The sequence below is a fragment of the Delphinapterus leucas genome, chromosome 10, assembly GCF_059928025.1.
Source record: "Delphinapterus leucas isolate spDelLeu-1000000601 "Yukka" chromosome 10, BTC_Dleu_Yukka2, whole genome shotgun sequence".
Taxonomy (NCBI): domain Eukaryota; kingdom Metazoa; phylum Chordata; class Mammalia; order Artiodactyla; family Monodontidae; genus Delphinapterus; species Delphinapterus leucas.
The window spans coordinates 100,398,898-100,416,915 of record NC_143138.1 but is presented as its reverse complement, the minus strand read 5'-3'; the positions used below and the strand labels follow the sequence as shown (position 1 = coordinate 100,416,915).

General features: G+C 47.0%; 1 protein-coding gene and 1 pseudogene across 1 annotated transcript in view; one reads left to right on the top strand and one right to left on the bottom strand.

Annotated features, from left to right (window-relative positions):
* The window catches only part of H1-8 (H1.8 linker histone), a 28,567-nt gene extending 10,549 nt beyond the window's left edge, over window positions 1-18,018 (bottom strand). The window contains exon 1 of the mRNA XM_022562803.2: window positions 17,424-18,018. Coding sequence (XP_022418511.2) covers window positions 17,424-17,508 — 85 coding nt within the window. The 5' untranslated portion in view covers window positions 17,509-18,018. The remainder of the gene's footprint in view (window positions 1-17,423) is intronic.
* LOC111168968 (small ribosomal subunit protein eS27-like pseudogene) lies at window positions 9,504-10,196 on the top strand (annotated as a pseudogene).

Below are 18,018 nucleotides of genomic sequence, written 5' to 3'. Positions count from 1 at the left end.
AGAAAAACAGAGCTTCAGGAATCTGGCTCCCTGACTTCAGACTATATTAGAAAGCTACAGTAATCAAAACAGTTTCATTGCAGCACTATTTACAATAGTGAGGACATGGAAGCAACCTAAATGTCCATCAACAGAGGATTAGAAAAAGAAGATGTGGGGACTTTCCTGGCAGTCCAGTGGTTAAGACTCTGTGCTCCCAATGTAGGGGGCACGGGTTCAATCCCTGGTTGGGGAACTAAGATCTTGCGTGCTGCAGCCAAAAAAAAAGAAAAAAAAAAGTGCTACATATATACAATGGAATATTACTCAGCCATAAAAAAGAATGAAATAATGCCATTTGCAGCAACATGGATAGACCTAGAGATTTTCATACTGAGTGAAGTAAGTCAGAGAAAGACAAATATCATATGATATCACTTATATGTAGAATCTAAAAAAAGGGTACAAATCAACTTGTTTACAAAACAGAAGGGTCACAGATATAGAAAACAAATTTAAGGGCTTCCCTGGTGGTGCAGTGGTTAAGAATCTGCCCGCCAATGCAAGGGACATGGGTGTGAGCCCTGTTCTAGGAATATCCCACATGCTGCAGAGCAAGTGAGCCTGTGTGCCACAACTAGTGAGTCTGCATTCTAGAGCCCGCAAGCCACAACTGCTGAAGCCTGCATGCCACAACTACTGAAGCCGACACACCTAGAGCCTATGCTCCGCAACAAGAGATGCCACCACGAGAAGCCCGCACACTACAACGAAGAGTAGCCCCCGCTCGCCGCAACGAAATAAAGCCTGCACGCAGCAACGAAGACCCAACACAGTCAAGAATAAATAAATAAATAAATAATTTTTAAAAAGAAAACAAATTTATGGTTACCAGGGGATAAGTGGGAGGAGGGATAAATTGGGAGGTTGGGATTGACATATACACACTACTATATATAAAATAAATAACTTATAAGAACCTGCTGTATAGCACAGGGAACTCTACTCAACAATCTGTAATGGCATATGTGGGAAAAGAATCTTAAAAAACAAAAAGAGTGGATATATGTATATGTATAACTGATTCACTTTGCTGTACACCTGAATCTAACACAACATTGTAAATCAATGATACTCCAATAAAATTTTTTTTAAATGAGACCCAATTAAACTTAAAACTTTTGCACAGAAAAAATAAACAAAACAAAAAGACAACCCATGAAATGGGAGAAAATATTTGCAAATGAAGTGACTGACAAAGGATTAATCTCCAAAACATATGAACAGCTCATGCAGTTCAATATCAAAAAAAAACGTAATCCAATCAAAAAATAGGCAGAAGATCTAACTAGACATTTCTCAAAAGAAATACAGATGGCCAAAAAGCACATGAAAAGATGCTCAACATCACTAATTATTAGAGAAACGCATATCAAAACTACAATGAGGTATCAGCTCATACCAGTCAGAATGGCCATCATCAAAAAGTCAACAAACAATAAATGATGGAGAGGGTATGGAAAAAAGGGAACTCTCCTACAGTGTGGGTGCGAATGTAAATTGGTACAGCCACTGTGGAGAACAGTATGGAGGTTCCTCAAAAAACTAAACATAGAACTACCATATGATCCAGCAATCCCACTACTGGGCATATATCCAGAGAAAACCATGATTCAAAAAGATACATGCACCCCAATGTTCATTGCCTCACTATTTACAATAGCCAAGACATGGAAGCAATCAACATGTCCATGGAAGGATGGATGAATAAAGAAGATGTGGTACATATATACAATATATACAATGGAATATTACTCAGCCATGAAAAAGAATGAAATAATGCTATTTGCAGCAACATGCATGGACCTAGAGATGATCATACTAAGTGAAGTCAGTCACACAGAGAAAGACACATATCATGTGATACACTCATATGTGGAAGCTAAAAAAAAACAAGGTACAAATGAACTTATTTACAAAACAGAAAGAGAGTCACAGAGGTAGAAAACAAACTTACAGTTACTGGGGGGAAAGGGAGGAGGGATAAATTGGGAGATTAGGATTGACATTTACACACTACTATATATAAAACAGATAACTACTAAGGACATACTGTATAGCACAGGGAACTCTACTCAATACTCTGTAATGACCTATATGGGAAAAGAATCTAAAAAAGCGTGGATATATGTATACTGTACACCTGAAACCAACACAAAATTGTAAATCAACTATACTCCAATAAAAATTTAAAAAATAAAATAAAGCGGGAAAAAACCCGCCTGAAAACTCTAGATCTCAGCAAACATTGTAAAGAGGCTTAATCAAATTCAACCTCTATTGCCTCCTGGCCAGGAAGAGCCCAGTGTCTGAGAATATTCATTTTGGGGCCAGAGCCTGATAATCAGTAGAGTCTGAGGTCAGTCAGGACCTCTGGAGTCTCACTCTCCTCTCGCAAATAAAAACTTCCCCATCTCCCGTGGTGGGGAGGGGGCGCTAAGGAGCTCTGAGCCCTCCCAACTGCAGTGTCAGAGGGTTTCTGGAGGGGCCTGGCCTGGCGTGACAGCTCTGAGACAGGCTGGGACCTGGGACCGTCTGCTGCAGTGCTTGCACCTGGACAGACATCTCCTCAAACAACGACATACAAAGAAACTATAAGGGACTAAAAATAACTGCATGCATGCCCAGTGGGGCAAATTATGGACAACAAGAATCAGAAAAACCAAAAACCCAACTGGTACTTCTGAAGAACTGGGAGCAAAAGCAGGGTACTGCGCATGCCCCCTGCACACAGCACCACCTAAGGGGTGGGCAGACCACCTAAGACCCCCCTCTGACCCGAACCCTGGACACACCCTCCCCCCCACCCCATATGAGGAAGCAGTTTGCACCCCTCCCTCAGCAAGCGAGCAAGGGAAACTGTTACTTGTTTTCGCTCCCCCCTGCTGCAGCAGGGGTCCCAATAAAGACTTGCCTGAATTTTTTTTTTTTTAATTTGTTTTTGGCTGCCTTGGGCCTTCGTTGCTGCACACAGGCTCTCTCTAGTTGCGGCGAGCAGGGGCTACTCTTCATTGCGGTGCGTGGGCTTCCCACTGCGGTGGCTTCTCTTGTTGCAGAGCACGGGCTCTAAGCACGCGAGCCTCAGGAGTTGTGGTGCATGGGCTCAGTAGTTGTGGCTTGTGGGCTCTAGAGCACAGGCTCAGTAGTTGTGGTGCACGGGCTTAGTTGCTCTGTGGCATGTGGGATCTTCCCAGACCAGGGCTGGAACCCGTGTCCCCTGCATTGGTAGGCGGATTCTCAACCACTGTGCCACCAGGCAAGTCCCTTTCCCTGAATTTCTTATCTGGCCACTGATCAATTTCTATTGATAAGGAGGCCAAGAACCCTGTTCAGTAACATACTTTGTGGCGACACCTCAAAGGAACAATTGTTCCCTTCCCAGAAGAGGATCTATGCACCTCTGAGACCACTGAACACAGCTTCCCCATGGGTGATAAGTGGCCTCCTGAACCTCTTGTTTCAGTGTCACCTCATTTGGTAAGTCTGCTTTCCTGGCCCCTGGGGGCCTCAGTACCCTCATTCAGGCAACTCTTTCCCTTCCCCTTTGTCCTTTTTCCCTCCCCGCTTTCCCTTTGTCCCTTTTCCTCTCCTGAAATCTCTCTACTTCTCTCTCTGTCCTCTCCTACTTCTGTCCTGTCTTTCCAAGAGAGTGGACATCGGGCAGCTACAGCATCACTCCTCTCAGCTTGTGAGACCTGCTCGCTCTGGCCGGCAACAGCTCACCTCGACAGGTGACAAGCAGAGGTGGGAGAGGCTCGCCTCACACAGTGCAGATCCTGGTCCAGCAGGCTCTCCTGACAGGAGATTTATGAGAATGATAGAGGTTCAAACCTCAACATGTGGCTGGAAGTCCAATCATCCCAATATTCTCACCTTTATTTTCCTGCCGCCCAGAGAAGTCCCGTTAGAAAATAAATGCTGGAGAGGGTGTGGAGAGAAGGGAACCCTCCTATACTTTTTGTGGGAATGTAAATTGGTACAGCCACTATGGAGAACAGTATGGAGGTTCCTTAAAAAATTAAAAAGAGAGCTACCATATGATCCTGCAATCCCACTCCTGGGCATATATCCGGAGAAGAACATGGTCTGAAAGGATACCTGCACCCCAATGTTCACTGCAGCACTGTCTACGACAGCCAAGACATGGAAGCAACCTAAGTGTCTATCGACAGAGGAGTGGATAAAGACGACGCGGTACATGTGTACAATGGAATGCTACTCAGCCATTAAAAAAGAACGAAATAATGACATTTGCAGCAACATGGATGGACCTAGAGATTGTTATACTGAGTGAAGTAAGTCAGACAGAGAAAGAGAAATATTGCATGATATCGCTTATATGCGGAATCTAAAAAGAAATGATACTGGACTTCCCCGGTGGCGCAGTGGTTAGGAATCCAACTACCAATGCAGGGGACACGGGTTCGAGCCCTGGTCCGGGAGGATCTTGCGTACCGCGTAGCAACTAGGCCCCGGCGCCACAATTACTGAAGCCCGCACATCTGGAGCCCGTGCTCCGCAACAGAAGTCACCCGCAGTGAGGGGCCCACGCGCCGCAGTGAAGAGTGGCCCCGCTTGTCACAACTAGAGAAAGCCCGTGCGTGGCAAGGATGATTCAACACAGAAAAAAAATGAATAATTAAAGAAATAAATTTAAAAAGAAATGATACAAACAAACTTATTTACAAAAGAGAAACAGACTCACAAACTTAGAGAATGAATTTATGGTTACCGGGGGGAAGGGTTGGGGGAAGGGATAGTTAGGGATTTTCAGACTGACATGTACACACTGCTATATTTAAAATGGATAACCAAAGAGTATCTACTGTATAGCACAGGGAACTCTGCTCAATATTATAAGATAACCTAAATGGGGAAAGAATTTGAAAAAGAATAGATACACGTATATGTATAACTGAATCACCTTGCTGTACACCTGAAACTATCACAACGTTGTTAATCAACAATACTCCAATAGAAAATTAAAAGTTTAAAAAAAGAAAAAAGAGAAGTCCCATTGGGAATGGGCTAAAGCGGCAGTTTTCTATATACTGGTGTATGCGTGGGTGAGACTCCCACTGATGATGTACAACTGGCTGATTTCCAGGCTTGATCACCGCCACGGGCAGTGGATAGGGTCTTCCCTCCTTCACTGGCTCTTTCTGGAAGCACGCAGGTTGGTGCCTGAATAGATACCCACAGGGGGTGGGTTGAAAGGGCAATCTCTCTCTCTCTTTCAGTCTTTTCTTTCCCTCTTCCCTTCACCTGTCCCTCGGTTCCCAGCCCTGCACTCTCATACCCTTAATCCTAAGATTTCTTGTTTGTGTGTTTAAGTTTTTGTCACTGGTGTCTTTGTATTATGTAGTCTTGTCTGTCCAACTGCTCTTGCAAGTCTCTGCCAAAGCACAGTGGAGCATTTAAGCCTTGAAGTACAAACACACACAGCCACATCGCCTGAAACTCCAGTCGTGGGTTACTTGGTGGGATTTTAAAGAACAACAACAAAAAAAAAAAAAAAAGAGAGGGGCTTGCATTTCTCTCCTTTGCCTTTGCAATGTAACTATTCGGCCTGAGCTCCAAGAATTACCTGATCCATCTGTAGTCCCCTAGTCTGAGGGAAAAAAAGAGGCCTTTTTAATTTCAAGAGGGAAAACTATGAGATCTCTGATTCTGTAGAAATTAACTTGTCTAACTTAAGCTTGTCAGTTTAATTGATACAGACCTGTCTTTAGAGTCATCAACATTAATTATAATATTTTATTTGTACCTAGGGTTACTGAAAGTCAATAAGTACATATTGTTTCTGTTTTAAAATCTGTCATCAAGGAGAATGACCTGATGTGATTAAACTTTTAAGTAAATTTAACTATGATAAGAGCTTTTTGATAAACTCTATGGGAATAATTATGTTTTGGAAACTTCCATCTACAATAGTCCCTCCAAATTTTGGTAACTTAAAACTAAATTAAGGCAAATGATAGGACTCCATCGAGTATCCAGGCCATTTCAAATAAGATGAAATACTGGAACATTAATTGCTAAACAGGTCTATATTTACCTACTTTTGTCTTCTTGTGAGAGGGAAACTAAAGATGTTTGGGTTTATTAGACACATGTCTTGCACATTAAGGAAAGAAATTGTGTTTTGGGAAGATACATGTTTCTAGATGTTATGAGATATTCCAATCAAGGAATGCTAATGTAAAAGACAGTTCATGGTTGCTTAAGGAAAGTAGGATGTATGCTTTCAGAAAAGAAGGTATGAGGGTGGCTTCCTTGGTGGCACAGTGGTTAAGAATCCGCCTGCCACGTATTAACCACCAGGAGGGTGTCGAGCTAGTAGTCCTTGTCCCTGCGTGCTCCTTCTCCCTGTCACCTTTCACCATTCTTGTCAAGCTGCCCAGCTTGGAGTTGTCTGTCGTGCGCTAGTGTCCCATGGTTATAGTTAGAAGAGCAAGAATCTCCTGATAATGCGTAATAGCTTGAGAAGAAGTTCTTTTTTCCTGCTAACCAGGTAAAAGGAGAGCATGGGCATCGTTTCTGTGTTTGTTGGGATCCTGGTCGGGGTAAGATTGGGACTTAGATAAGATTCCTCTTGGGACATCCTTAATATTTATTAGCTTCTAACTAGTGTTGTAAGCCCAGCTGCCAATTTGGAGATCTCAGTTCTTCTGTTCATGGATTTTTATTCACTGTGACTAATAAGCTTCCTAATAAATCCTTGCCAGACTTAAAAAAAAAAAAAAGAATCCGCCTGCCAATGCAGGGGACACGGGCTTAAGCCCTGGTCCGGGAAGATCCCACATGCCGCGGAACAACTAAGCCCGTGCGCCACAACTATTGAGGCTGCACTCTAGAGCCCACGAGCCACAACTACTGAGCCCACATGCCACAACTACTGAAGCCTGCGTGCCTAGAGCCCCTGCTCCGCAACAAGAGAAGCCACTGCAATGAGAAGCCCATGCACCGCAATGAAGAGTAGCCCCCACTCGCCGCAACTAGAGAAAGCCAATGTGCAGCAACAAATACCTAACGCAGCCAAAAAATAAATTAATTAAAAAAAAAAAGATATGAGGAACAGAAATATATTTTATTAAAAGGAAAAAGTGATTTTTGTCCTAGGGCTGGTTATTTCTGAACGGAAAGAATAACGGACAGGATAATATGGCTACACAAAGTTGCAGAAGTTTTGCAGAAAAGGATCATTGGAAAAAGAATTTTGTATGTGGTCAGGACTTTCTAAGGGTGGGTCAAATTTAATTAGGAAAATGGATTTTATTAAGAGGAGGCTGATGCAAGACTGGATTTGGTTTCTCTCTCTAGGAGAACAAAATTGTCCTGGAGTGCTGCTTGTGATAAAAGATCATGTGAGTTCCTGTATTTACTTTTGAAATCTTTTTTTCACCTTAGCTTAAGGAGTAAGTACTCTCACTTTACTCTATGTCCAAAAATCCCCTGTGGGAATACTCCCACCTCTAGGCCCTCAGGTTCTGACCCCTGTGGCCTTTTCCATTGCGAATCTGTAAGGAGAGGTTTGGCAGGTTCTCAGAGAACTCTGACAAGTTTAGGGACGAATTTATCAGGCTGGGGTTGACATTCTCTCTCACCTGGCAGGACATCATGGTTATTCTGGCCCACTGTCGCACCCTGGATTAAAAGGAGCGCATAGTGAGAAAGGCCAGGGGACACGCAGATGGCCTGGTGGCCACCAATCCACACCACCAAATTTATCAGGTGGGTGGGGATGCAATCCTAGAACATGACCCCCACTGGGACTGTGGAGATTGTGCAGGCCAGGCTAGGATGAGACATTATATTACTTGTCTATCAGAAGGAAGGAAAGGGTATATGGTGAAGCCTTTAAATTATGATAAGGTCTGAGAGGTTACACAGGAAAAAAAAGAAAATCTGGCAGTCTTCCCGAGTCGGGCAACAGAGGCATTCAGGAAGGACACCAGTACAGACTCTGAGTCCACAGAAGGGAGGACACTGCTGGCCATGCATTTTATCACCCAGGCTACTCCTGATATCAGGAGAAAATTACAAAAGCTTGAGGCCAGGCCCCAAACCCCGTTGTCAATCTTGGTAGAGGAGGCCTTCAAGGTCTGTAACAACCAAGACTTAATGGAGGAGACCAATAAGAATAAGAGGCTAATAAAGAAAATGCAACTTTTGGCTGCTCTGATCCATCCACAACCTCGAGGGAATCCTGGAGGGCCGAGAAGGCTGGACAGACCGCCAAGAAGCTGCCTAGGCCAGAACCAGTGTGCCTTTTGTTGGAAGGGGGCACTGGAAGGGGGAATGTCCTAAGGACCCTCCTGTGGGATGCCCTAGGGGCAATCCTGCCCCGCCCCAGTTCCTTGCAAATCTCTCAGATAAGAGATTCCTGCGCACCGACTGAGGGGGCCGGAGCGCCTGCCTGCCCGGCTCCAGATCCCACTCGATCCATCCTCATCACTCCAGGGGAGCCTTAGGTCACCCTTGATGTGGCAGGTAGGAGAACTGAGTTTCTTGCAGACACTGGAGGCTCCTGTTCTGTTCCGATTTGGCCAGTTGGCCCTCTCTCCAACCGTGACTGTACTGTGATGGGAGTCGATGGACAGCCAAAGGTAAGGCAATTTAGGTCTCCCCTTGCCTGTGGAATTGGGTCCATTATTATTACTCACTCCTTTCTGTATATGCCAGAATGCCCTGTCCCCCTCCTCAGAAGAAATCTGCTAAATAAATTAGGAGCTAGTATATTCTTAGGACAGGGGAATCCAAGGAGGTAAAGAATTCAAACAGAGAATGCATCTATTTGTAGCCCCAGATGGCCCACCTGCTGGTCATCAAAATGTTCCCCAAGACATCCCCCAGGAAATTAGAGAACCGGTAGATCCTGCAGTTTGAGATACCTCGGTGCCAGGAAGGGCAAAACTTGCTCCCCCAATAAAAATATGGTTAAGGCCTGGGGGAAAATACCCCTGGAAAAGACAATATCCTTTAGATGCCACATGCCTGGTCTTGTGCTGCTCGCTAGGGGTGTTGCCTTAGAGATCTGCATGGGCTGCGCTTGTGAAAGGATCAACATGCCTTTGGCTAGCGATTCCAAGATCCTTCCTTGGAAAGGAAAAGAAAAAACACAAAAAGAAATGGCCCGGGGCTTCCCTGGTGGCGCAGTGGTTAAGACTCTGCCTGCTAATGCAGGGGACACAGGTTTGAGCCCTGGTCCGGGAAGATCCCACATGCCGCGGAGCAACTAAGCCTGTGCACCACAACTGCTGAGCCTGTGCTCTAGAGCCCGTGCGCCACAACTACTGAAGCCCGCACGCCTAGAGCCCGTGCTCCTCAACAAAAGACGCCACTGCCATGAGAAATGAGAAGCCCACATACCACAACGAAGAGTAGCCCCTGCTCGCTGCAGCTAGAGAAAGCCCACGCGCAGCAATGAAGACCCAACACAGCCAAAAGTAAATAAATAAAATTAATTAATTAATTAAAAAAAAAAGAAACGGCTGGTTCAGAGCACAAATTCTTATTTTATGGATGTAAAATGTCCAGGTTGCTACAAGATTACCACGGTTTTCAGCTGTGCTCAGACAGTGGTGCTTTACGTAGGTTGTTCAACAGTGCTGTGTCGGCCAACAGGAGGAAAGGCCAGATCCACAGAAGGGTGTTCATTTAGAAGAAAGCAACACTGATGATCCACACAACTTCCTGAATTCGTGTTCTATCGCAGAAAGCCTTATCAGTTCAGTAATTCCAGTTAATCTACCAAGATAATGTAATTATGTTTAGTTTTGTAAGGTATACAACAGCGCTCTTCTAGTTGGCTGTCAGGTTTTCAATCGAGTTTTGATCACGGGGGGGAAAAAAAAAACGCACAATATCCTTTAAAGCCTGAAGCCCTGAGAGGAATCCAACCACTGCTCATCAAATTCCTAAAACACAAACTCATTAGGCCCTGCCAGCCCCCTTGCAATACCCCAATCCTCCCCGTTCAGAAGCCTAACAGGGAGTACTGGTTTGTGCAAGGCTTATGAGCAGTGAATGAGGCCGTCATCCCTATTCACCCACTGGTGTCAAAGCTATACACCCTCCACACCCAAGTGCCAGGGGGCACGCAGTATTTCTCTGTTTTGGACCTCACTGATGTATTTTTCTGTATTCCCCTAAATCCAGACTCTCCATACCTTTATGCCTTTGAATGGAGGGACCCTGACACCTGGAGGCTACCCAATACACCTGGACAGTACTTCTTCAGGGTTTTCAGGACAGCCCCCATCTTTTTGGAAACACGTTAGCAAGGGAACCGAGGGAATTGAGCCTTGAGAAGGGAACTCTGCTACAATATGTTGATGATTTATTGATAAGTAGTGAGACCAAATAAGATTCAGATAAAAATACTGTTACGGTCCTAAATTTTCTGGCAAGAAGGGGATATAAAGTATCTTCAACCATATAGAGTATCTTCAACCAGCAACAGTTTCAATATTTAGGATTGGGTTTGACCCCAGGGGCACCAGCCCTTGCCATAGATTGAAAAACAGCAAATAATGCATTACTATCTCCAACCACAAAAAGGCAACTCTGAGGCTTTCTCAGAATGGCTAGGTTCTATCGTATCTGGATTCCAAATTATAGCCTTATAGCAAAACCCCTATGTGAGGGTCTAAAGGGAGAAGAAAGGGAACCCCTTCAACGGAATAAGGACCACCAGCAGGCCTTTCAGACTCTGAAGACTGCGGTGAGTAGAGCACCAGTGCTGGGGCTTCCAAATTTGCACAAGCCCCTTACCCTACACGTTCGTGAGAGGTCAGGGATAGAACCATGAGTCCTGACCCAAAAGCTGGGACCGGATCAGAGACCAGTGGCTTACTTCTCAACACAGTTGGACTCAGTGGCCCTGGGATGGTCAAGCTGCCGGCAGGCAGTAGTGGCCACATCCCTGTTGGTAAATGAGCTTCCAAGCCCACCCTGGGACAACACTTAGGCGTGTCAACCCCTCATCAGGTACAATTTGTGCTGGAAGTCAAAGGACATCATTGGTTGACTGGAGGAAGGTTAACAAGATATCAGGCCCTCCTATTGGACGCCCCTGGCATTATCTTAAAGGTGTGCCAAACCCTGAACCCAGCGACTCTGCTTCCAGCTGTCTAGAGTGGAGACTTAGTGCATCAGCGTAAAGAGACCATAGAACAAACTTGCTCCAGCAGGTCTGATCTAGATGAGCCCCTTGACAGCCCTGAGGTCAAACAGTTTACTGACAGGAGCAGTTTTATAGAAATGGGAACCCAAAAGGCGGGGTATGCCAGTTAGTCTAGATGAACAGAATGGAAGCCAAGGCCCTGCCCCCAACAGACATCAGCCCAGAAAGCTGAACTAATTGCATTAATGAGAGCTTTGCAATTAGGGACGGATAAGAAATTAAATATTTTTACTGACTGTAAATATGGGTTCCACGTGCTACATGCTCATGCTGCCATTTGGAAAGAGCAACGTTAATCGCTACAAATTCCCCCATAAAATATAAAGATTTGATTCTGGCTCTTTTAGAAGCAGTGCAGCTCCTGACCCAGGTAACAGTAATCCGCTGCAGGGGCCATCAGAGGGGTGGATCCCTTGTGAGCCAAGAGAACAGCAAAGGTGATCAAACTGCAAAACAGGCAGCTCAACTGCAAGAGCCTGAGCAAATTATGGCCCCAGTGATTGGCCCCCCTGAACTCCCTAGCCTTCTCCAGTATTCCCCACAGGAACAAGAAAAGGCTGGGAAACGAGGCTATGAGAAGAGAAGCACAGGCCGGTATAGAAAGGAGGATACGGTTCTAATTCCTGAGGCCCAAAAATGGAAACTCACTAAGAGCTTACATGGTGCCACGCACTATGGGAGGGATCACTGCGGGACTTGATGCAAAAGGCTTTTTCAGGGAAGGGGCTTAAAAGACAGTAAAACAAGCAACACTTGCCTATGATTTATGTGCCCATAATAACCCACAGGCCCATCCAATCCCCCCTTCATTACTCAGGCCAATTCAATGCCGAGGGACATATCAGGGGGGAAGACTGACAGATTTCACCCAAATGCCCCCGCGGTCAGGATATAAATATCTTATGGTGTTTGTCAATACTTTCACAGGATGGGCTGAAGCCTTCCCCATCCAATCTGAAAAGGCTATGGAAGCCTGTAGGTCCCTTTTAAAAGAAGCAGTTCCTCGGTTTGGACTTCCAAAGTCCCTCCACAGTGATAACGGGCCCTGTTTTATAGCCAGAATCACACAGGGGCTCACAATGGCCCTAGGGATAGACTACAAGCTACACACCTCTTGGCACCCCTAGTCTTCAGGGAAGGTAGAGAAAATGAACCATCCTTTGAAGAAAACCTTAGCAAAACTCTGCCAAGAGACTCATGCACCCTGGACCAGCTCGCTTCCTATCGCACCCTCAGGGTCCGTGTAGCCCCAGGAGTGGTCTGAGGCTTAGCCCATCTGAAATGACCTATGGGAGGCCTTTTCTTACTACTGACATTCTACTGGATGAGGAAGTGAACCAGGCCCTGAGATATATCATTAATCTAGGACAAGTTCAGGAGGCAATCCAGGACTGTGCCCACAAGGCACTGCCAGCCCCCACTAACACTACAGAGGAAGGAGCAGGTCCTTCACAAATAAACCCTGGGGACCAGGTTCTTCTTAGAACTGGAAAGAGGGGTCCCCCAAAGACCAACGATTGCTAAAATGGAAGAGCCCCTATAAAGTAATTTTAACCACCCCTACTGCTGTCAAACTGCAAGGGATATCTAGTTGGGTACATTTGTCCAGACTAAAGCTTTTACCTCCAGAAACCCGGCAGGTTCCAACAGAACAATACACCTGTGAGCCAGTGGAAAATCTGAGATACCTATTCAAAGACAGGCACCATCAACAGATGAGTAAAATGATGTAGTAGACTGGACTCCTATTTGCCATTCTTGCTATTGTACTCTGCAGGAGCATACACGAGCATCTTGTTAAAAATGTTGTAGAGCTTTATGTGCTGAATTATCAACATAAGGGTCTGCCGTCTCCTACTTTTTAAAAAATTAATTTATTTGTTTTTGGCTGCATTGGGTCCTCGTTGCTGCACGCAGGCTTTCTCTGGTTGCAGCGAGCAGGGGCTACTCTTCGTTGCAGTGCGCGGGCTTCTCATTGCAGTGGCTTCTCGTTGCGGAGCACGGGCTCTAGGCGCACGGGCTTCAGTAGCAGCATGTGGGCTCAGTAGCTGTGGCTCGCGGGCTCCATAGTTTTGGCACAGGCTTAGTTGCTCCGTGGCACGTGGGATCCTCCGGGACCAGGGCTCAAACCTGTGTCCCCTGCGCTGGCAGGCGGATTCTTAACCACTGCGCCACCAGGGAAGCCCTATCCCCTAATTTTTTAAGTACTAACAAGAGTTATGTCCTTCAAGGACTGTCCTCTCTTAACAACCGTGAGACAGACATTCAGTTCTGCACCCCAGAAGTGTTTGTTTTTCCTCTGCGGACACCCAAACCATCAGATGTTATGGAATTATGGCCAGGTCCCTGTCCTTTTCCAACCAAGCTATAGCGTATAAATGCATTGATAATGTTCACTTCATGGGAGAGTGCACTCTAGGGACTATAGGGATAAGAGGGGGTTTTATTGGTAACAGGACCACTCCAGCTCATCAGCGAACCCAGAGAGCACTAGAAATGATCTTAACAGGGGCAGGGCTGGCCATAGGGCTGGCAGCTCCGTGGGGAGGCTTTACCTATCATGAAACAACACTGAGAAATCTCACTAGACAGCTTGGTTATATGATGGAACAGACAAGGCAAGCCTTAACGGGACTGAAGATCTCTTGTTTCTTTGGCTAATGTAGTTCTTGACAATCGTCTAGCTCTTGATTACCTTCTGGCAGAACGAAGTAGAGTTTGTGCGATAGTTAATACATCCTGCTGCTCCTGGACCAATGCAACAGGACAGGTAGAATTTAATATCAAGGAAATATATGCCCAGATAGAGCAGCTTCGCAATTTTGGCAGGGGCGACATCGCCTCCACTGTCTGGTCAACAGTTAAAGAAGCCCTCCCAAAGTTAACCTGGTGCCTTCCCTTTCTAGGCCCTTTAATGGCTATTGTTGTTCTTCTCCTTTAGGGCCCTTGTTTGTTTAACCTTCTGGTTAAGTTTGTGTCTTCCAGCCTCCAACAGTTTCAAGTAAAGACTCATGATGTCTCAAGGAATTCAACCCATTCCAGTGGAGAGTGGCCCAGGTCCATACAGGTCCTTGGAATAGTCAGTGAGGGACTTCTACACCACTAGGGTAGGCTAGGGTCTGCGGCCCCCGTCTAGCAGGAAGTTTCAAAAGGAGAGACCTTTGGTCCCTTACCCTTTAAGAATAAGGGGTGTAGAATCCCTCAGGGGGGAATGAGACAGGCTGGGACCTGGGACACTTTGCTGCAGTGCTTGCCCCTGGACAAATGTCTCCTCGATCAATGACATACAAAGAAACTCTAAGGGACTTATGTATGTGTATAACTGATTCACTTTGTTATAAAGCAGAAACTAACACACCATTGTAAAGCAATTATACTCCAATAAAGATGTTAAAAAAAAAAAAAGAAACTATAAGGGACTAAAAATAACTGCGTGCATGCCCAGTTGGGGCAAATTATAGACAACAAGATACAAAAAGACCAAGGCGCCCAACTGCTTCTTCTGAAGAGCCAGGAGCCAAAGCAGGGTACTGGGCATGCCCCCTGCACTCAACACCACCACAGAGGTGGGCAAGCCTCCTAGGCCACCCCTCTGGCCTGATCCCTGGACACACTCCTACTGTCACCCCATAGAAGGAGAAAGTTTGCCTCCCACCTGAGTGAGCAAGCTAGCAAGGGAAACTGCTGCTTGTTCTCAATCCCTGCTGCTGCTGCAGGGGCCCCAATAAAGCCTTGCCTGAATTTCTTATCTGGCCTCTGATCAATTTCTATTGATTAAGGAGGCCAAGAACAGCTGGTTGGTAACATATGTGTGGGTGGGGAAGCTGGGAGTCACTGTACCATCCAGTCTACTTTTCTGTCAGCTTGAAAGTTTTCATCATAAAAAGTAACAAAAGAATTTCACTCCTAGGTATATACTCAAGAGAAAAGAAAATACAGGTCCACACCTAAACATGTACACAAATGTTCACAGCAGCATTATTTGTAACAGCCAAAAAGTAGAAACAACCCAAAAGTCCATAAACTAATGAATGCATAAACAAACCGTGGTATAGCCATAAAATGCAATGTCATCCAGGCAACAGGAGGAATGAAGTACTTCCTTGAAAACATTATGCAGAGTGAAAGCAGCCAGTCACAAAAAGTCATATATTGTATGAGTTAGTTTATATGAAATGTCCAGAATGGGCAAATCAGAGCCAGAAGGTAGATTAGTGGTTGCCAGGGGCTGGGAGGTGGGCAGGGATGGGGAGTTGACAGCTAATGGGTACAGGTTTTCATTTAGAAGGGATGAAAATATTCTAAAATTGACTGTGGAGATGGGTACACAACTGTGAATGTGCTAAAAGTACACTTTAAATGGGTGGATTGTATGCTACGTGAATTATTGAGGTATCTCAATAAGCTGGTTTTTTTTCTTTTAAGTTGCAAAAGAGAGTAGGATCCAGGGGTGAGGAGAGAGACAGTTGTCAGTCACCATAAAGCACATAAAAGTGGTTTAAATATGAAACCTGATTTAAACATGGTGATTAGAAATGTTGATTTCTGACCAATCTGCAAAAACTGAAGACTCAAGAAAGGAATCACATGTGGCTAAAACATATTTTTTTAAAAAACCGCATTTTAAAGTAAAAAAACCCCACCATCCCAAAACTCTAGATCTCAGCAAAACTTGTAAAGAGACTTCATCAAATTCAACCTCTTTTGTTTCCTGGCCAGGAGGAGCCCAGTGTCTGAGAATATTCGTTTTGCTAATCGGTAGAACCTGAGGTCAGCCGGGACCTCAGGAGAGTCTCATTCTCCCCATCCCCCATCTCCCACGGTGGGGAGGGGCCCTAAGGCAGTCTGAGCCCTCCCAGCTGCAGTGTTAGAGGGTTTCTGGAGGGGCCTAGCCTGGGGTGACAGCTCTAACCCTTGCCCTGTCTCCCCCAAACCATGCCCTGTCCCAGGGAGCCACCCCCAACTCTCCTTCCTCCCCCCCACCCCCACCCTCCAACTGTGTTCAGCTTCTCATTCCAGTTATTCGATGCCTGCTGTATACCAGGATGTCCAGAACAGAACTCGCAGGTCCCCGAAAACCTGTCCCCCATCTTCTCTCCCCCACAAATGTGCCCACCCCCATACCTACCCAGACACCCAAACAAGTGCCCGGGGAACATCCTGGAGCCCCTCCTGCTCCCCATAGGCTTCTCTGCCTCCATCCCCAGGGCACAGTCTCCTTCCCCTTTCCGACCCTCTCCTCCATTACCTTCAGTACAAGGGCCAACACACCTGACCTGGCCTTGGAGGCCCAGTCTGATCAGCCCCTGCCCCCATCACCGCATTTCCCCCAACTCTGCCCCAGCCAGCAGGAAGACGGCGCAGCTCCCAAGCACTCCACCAGCACTCTCCCCTCCAGGCCACAGCCTGTGCCATGCTGTTCCCTAGGCCTGGGCGGCCGTGGCCACCCAAGCAGCTTTCATTCATCCTTCAAGGCCTAAACATCACCGAGATTTGGACCCCAGCCAAACTGAGCAACTCTCCCTGTGCTTCCCAGGCAGATGGGACCCCTCACTTCCTCCAGAGGAGTCTTTGCAAGTACTCAGAACACTTCCCCTGCCCCAGCCCTCCTTCCCCTGGGTGAGGCTTATCCCTCCTTCAGAGTCACCTCCTCTAGGAAGCCTTCCTTGACCTCCCAGAGGGGGTTAGGCGACTCCTCTGGGCTCCTACAGCCCTCTGGGTCCCCACCACTAAAGCACACGCCACATTATCAAATGGCATCTATAACGAGGCAAGCTCGCCTACCAGACTGGGAGCACCTGGAAGGAATGAAATGGGTCTGTTTGCCTCAGTGGACCCCATATCCAGAGAATCCTTGAGGCGTTGTTTGTTGATTGAAAATTGGGACGCAGCCCTAAATCCAAAGCCCAGTCAAGCGTCGAACGCTTGCTTCGTTGTTGCTCCGGCCCCTTCAACTAGCCGCCCTGCAGCTGCAGCTGGGCTGCCAGCCCTTGCCCACAGCAAATGGGCTCCAGCTGGGGAGGCGCCCCTCTGCTCTCTTCCCTGGCCCCCGCTACCACTGGCATCAGCTCTTCTGCCCCTGGGGTGGGTTCAGGGGCCAGACTGAGAGAGGGGGAGCAGGGTCGGGGAAGAAGGGTTCAGGACACCCAGGGAACGGGCTCGCGCGGATGAGGGAGGAGCCGCTCCCTTTGCTTACCTGGCTTTTCAGACCCAGATGACCTGGACGACCCCAGTGTGGAGGTCGAGGAGGTGTCACTGGAGGCGAGGCTCCCAGGAGCCATTTCACAGGCAGATGCAGATGGCCCCCTACCCAGGCGTGAGGCCCCCAGGCCTGCCTGCTCGCCTTACATACCAGCAGGCCCGGCCCCACCACTCCAATTAGCCCCTGATTGGGCTGGAGTCTCTGAGCCGCTGATTGGGCAGGAAAGCTGAGAGGGGGCCCTGCAGCCCTGCCTTGTGTGCCGATGCTTCAGCCGGGCCACCTGCTCCTATGTGAGCTTGGGTGTATCGCTTGACTTCTCTGGGTCTCAGCCCCCATGGCAAAATGATGGGGGCTGAGATGCTTGATCCCTCCCACGCCCTCTGCTCAGCAGAACCTGGAATGCTGATGGGGAACTGGGCACACCTGGGCTGTGGAGGTAGCTGCTGAAGCCCTCCAATCCCACTGCCCCAGTGTCCACTCCTGTTCCCAGGCCACTGCTGGCCTTGGTGACTCAGGAAGTAGCAGTTGGGGGCCGACCAGTGGGTTTACCTGGAACAGACACCCCAGGTCAACCTGTGGCCTCCTTTTG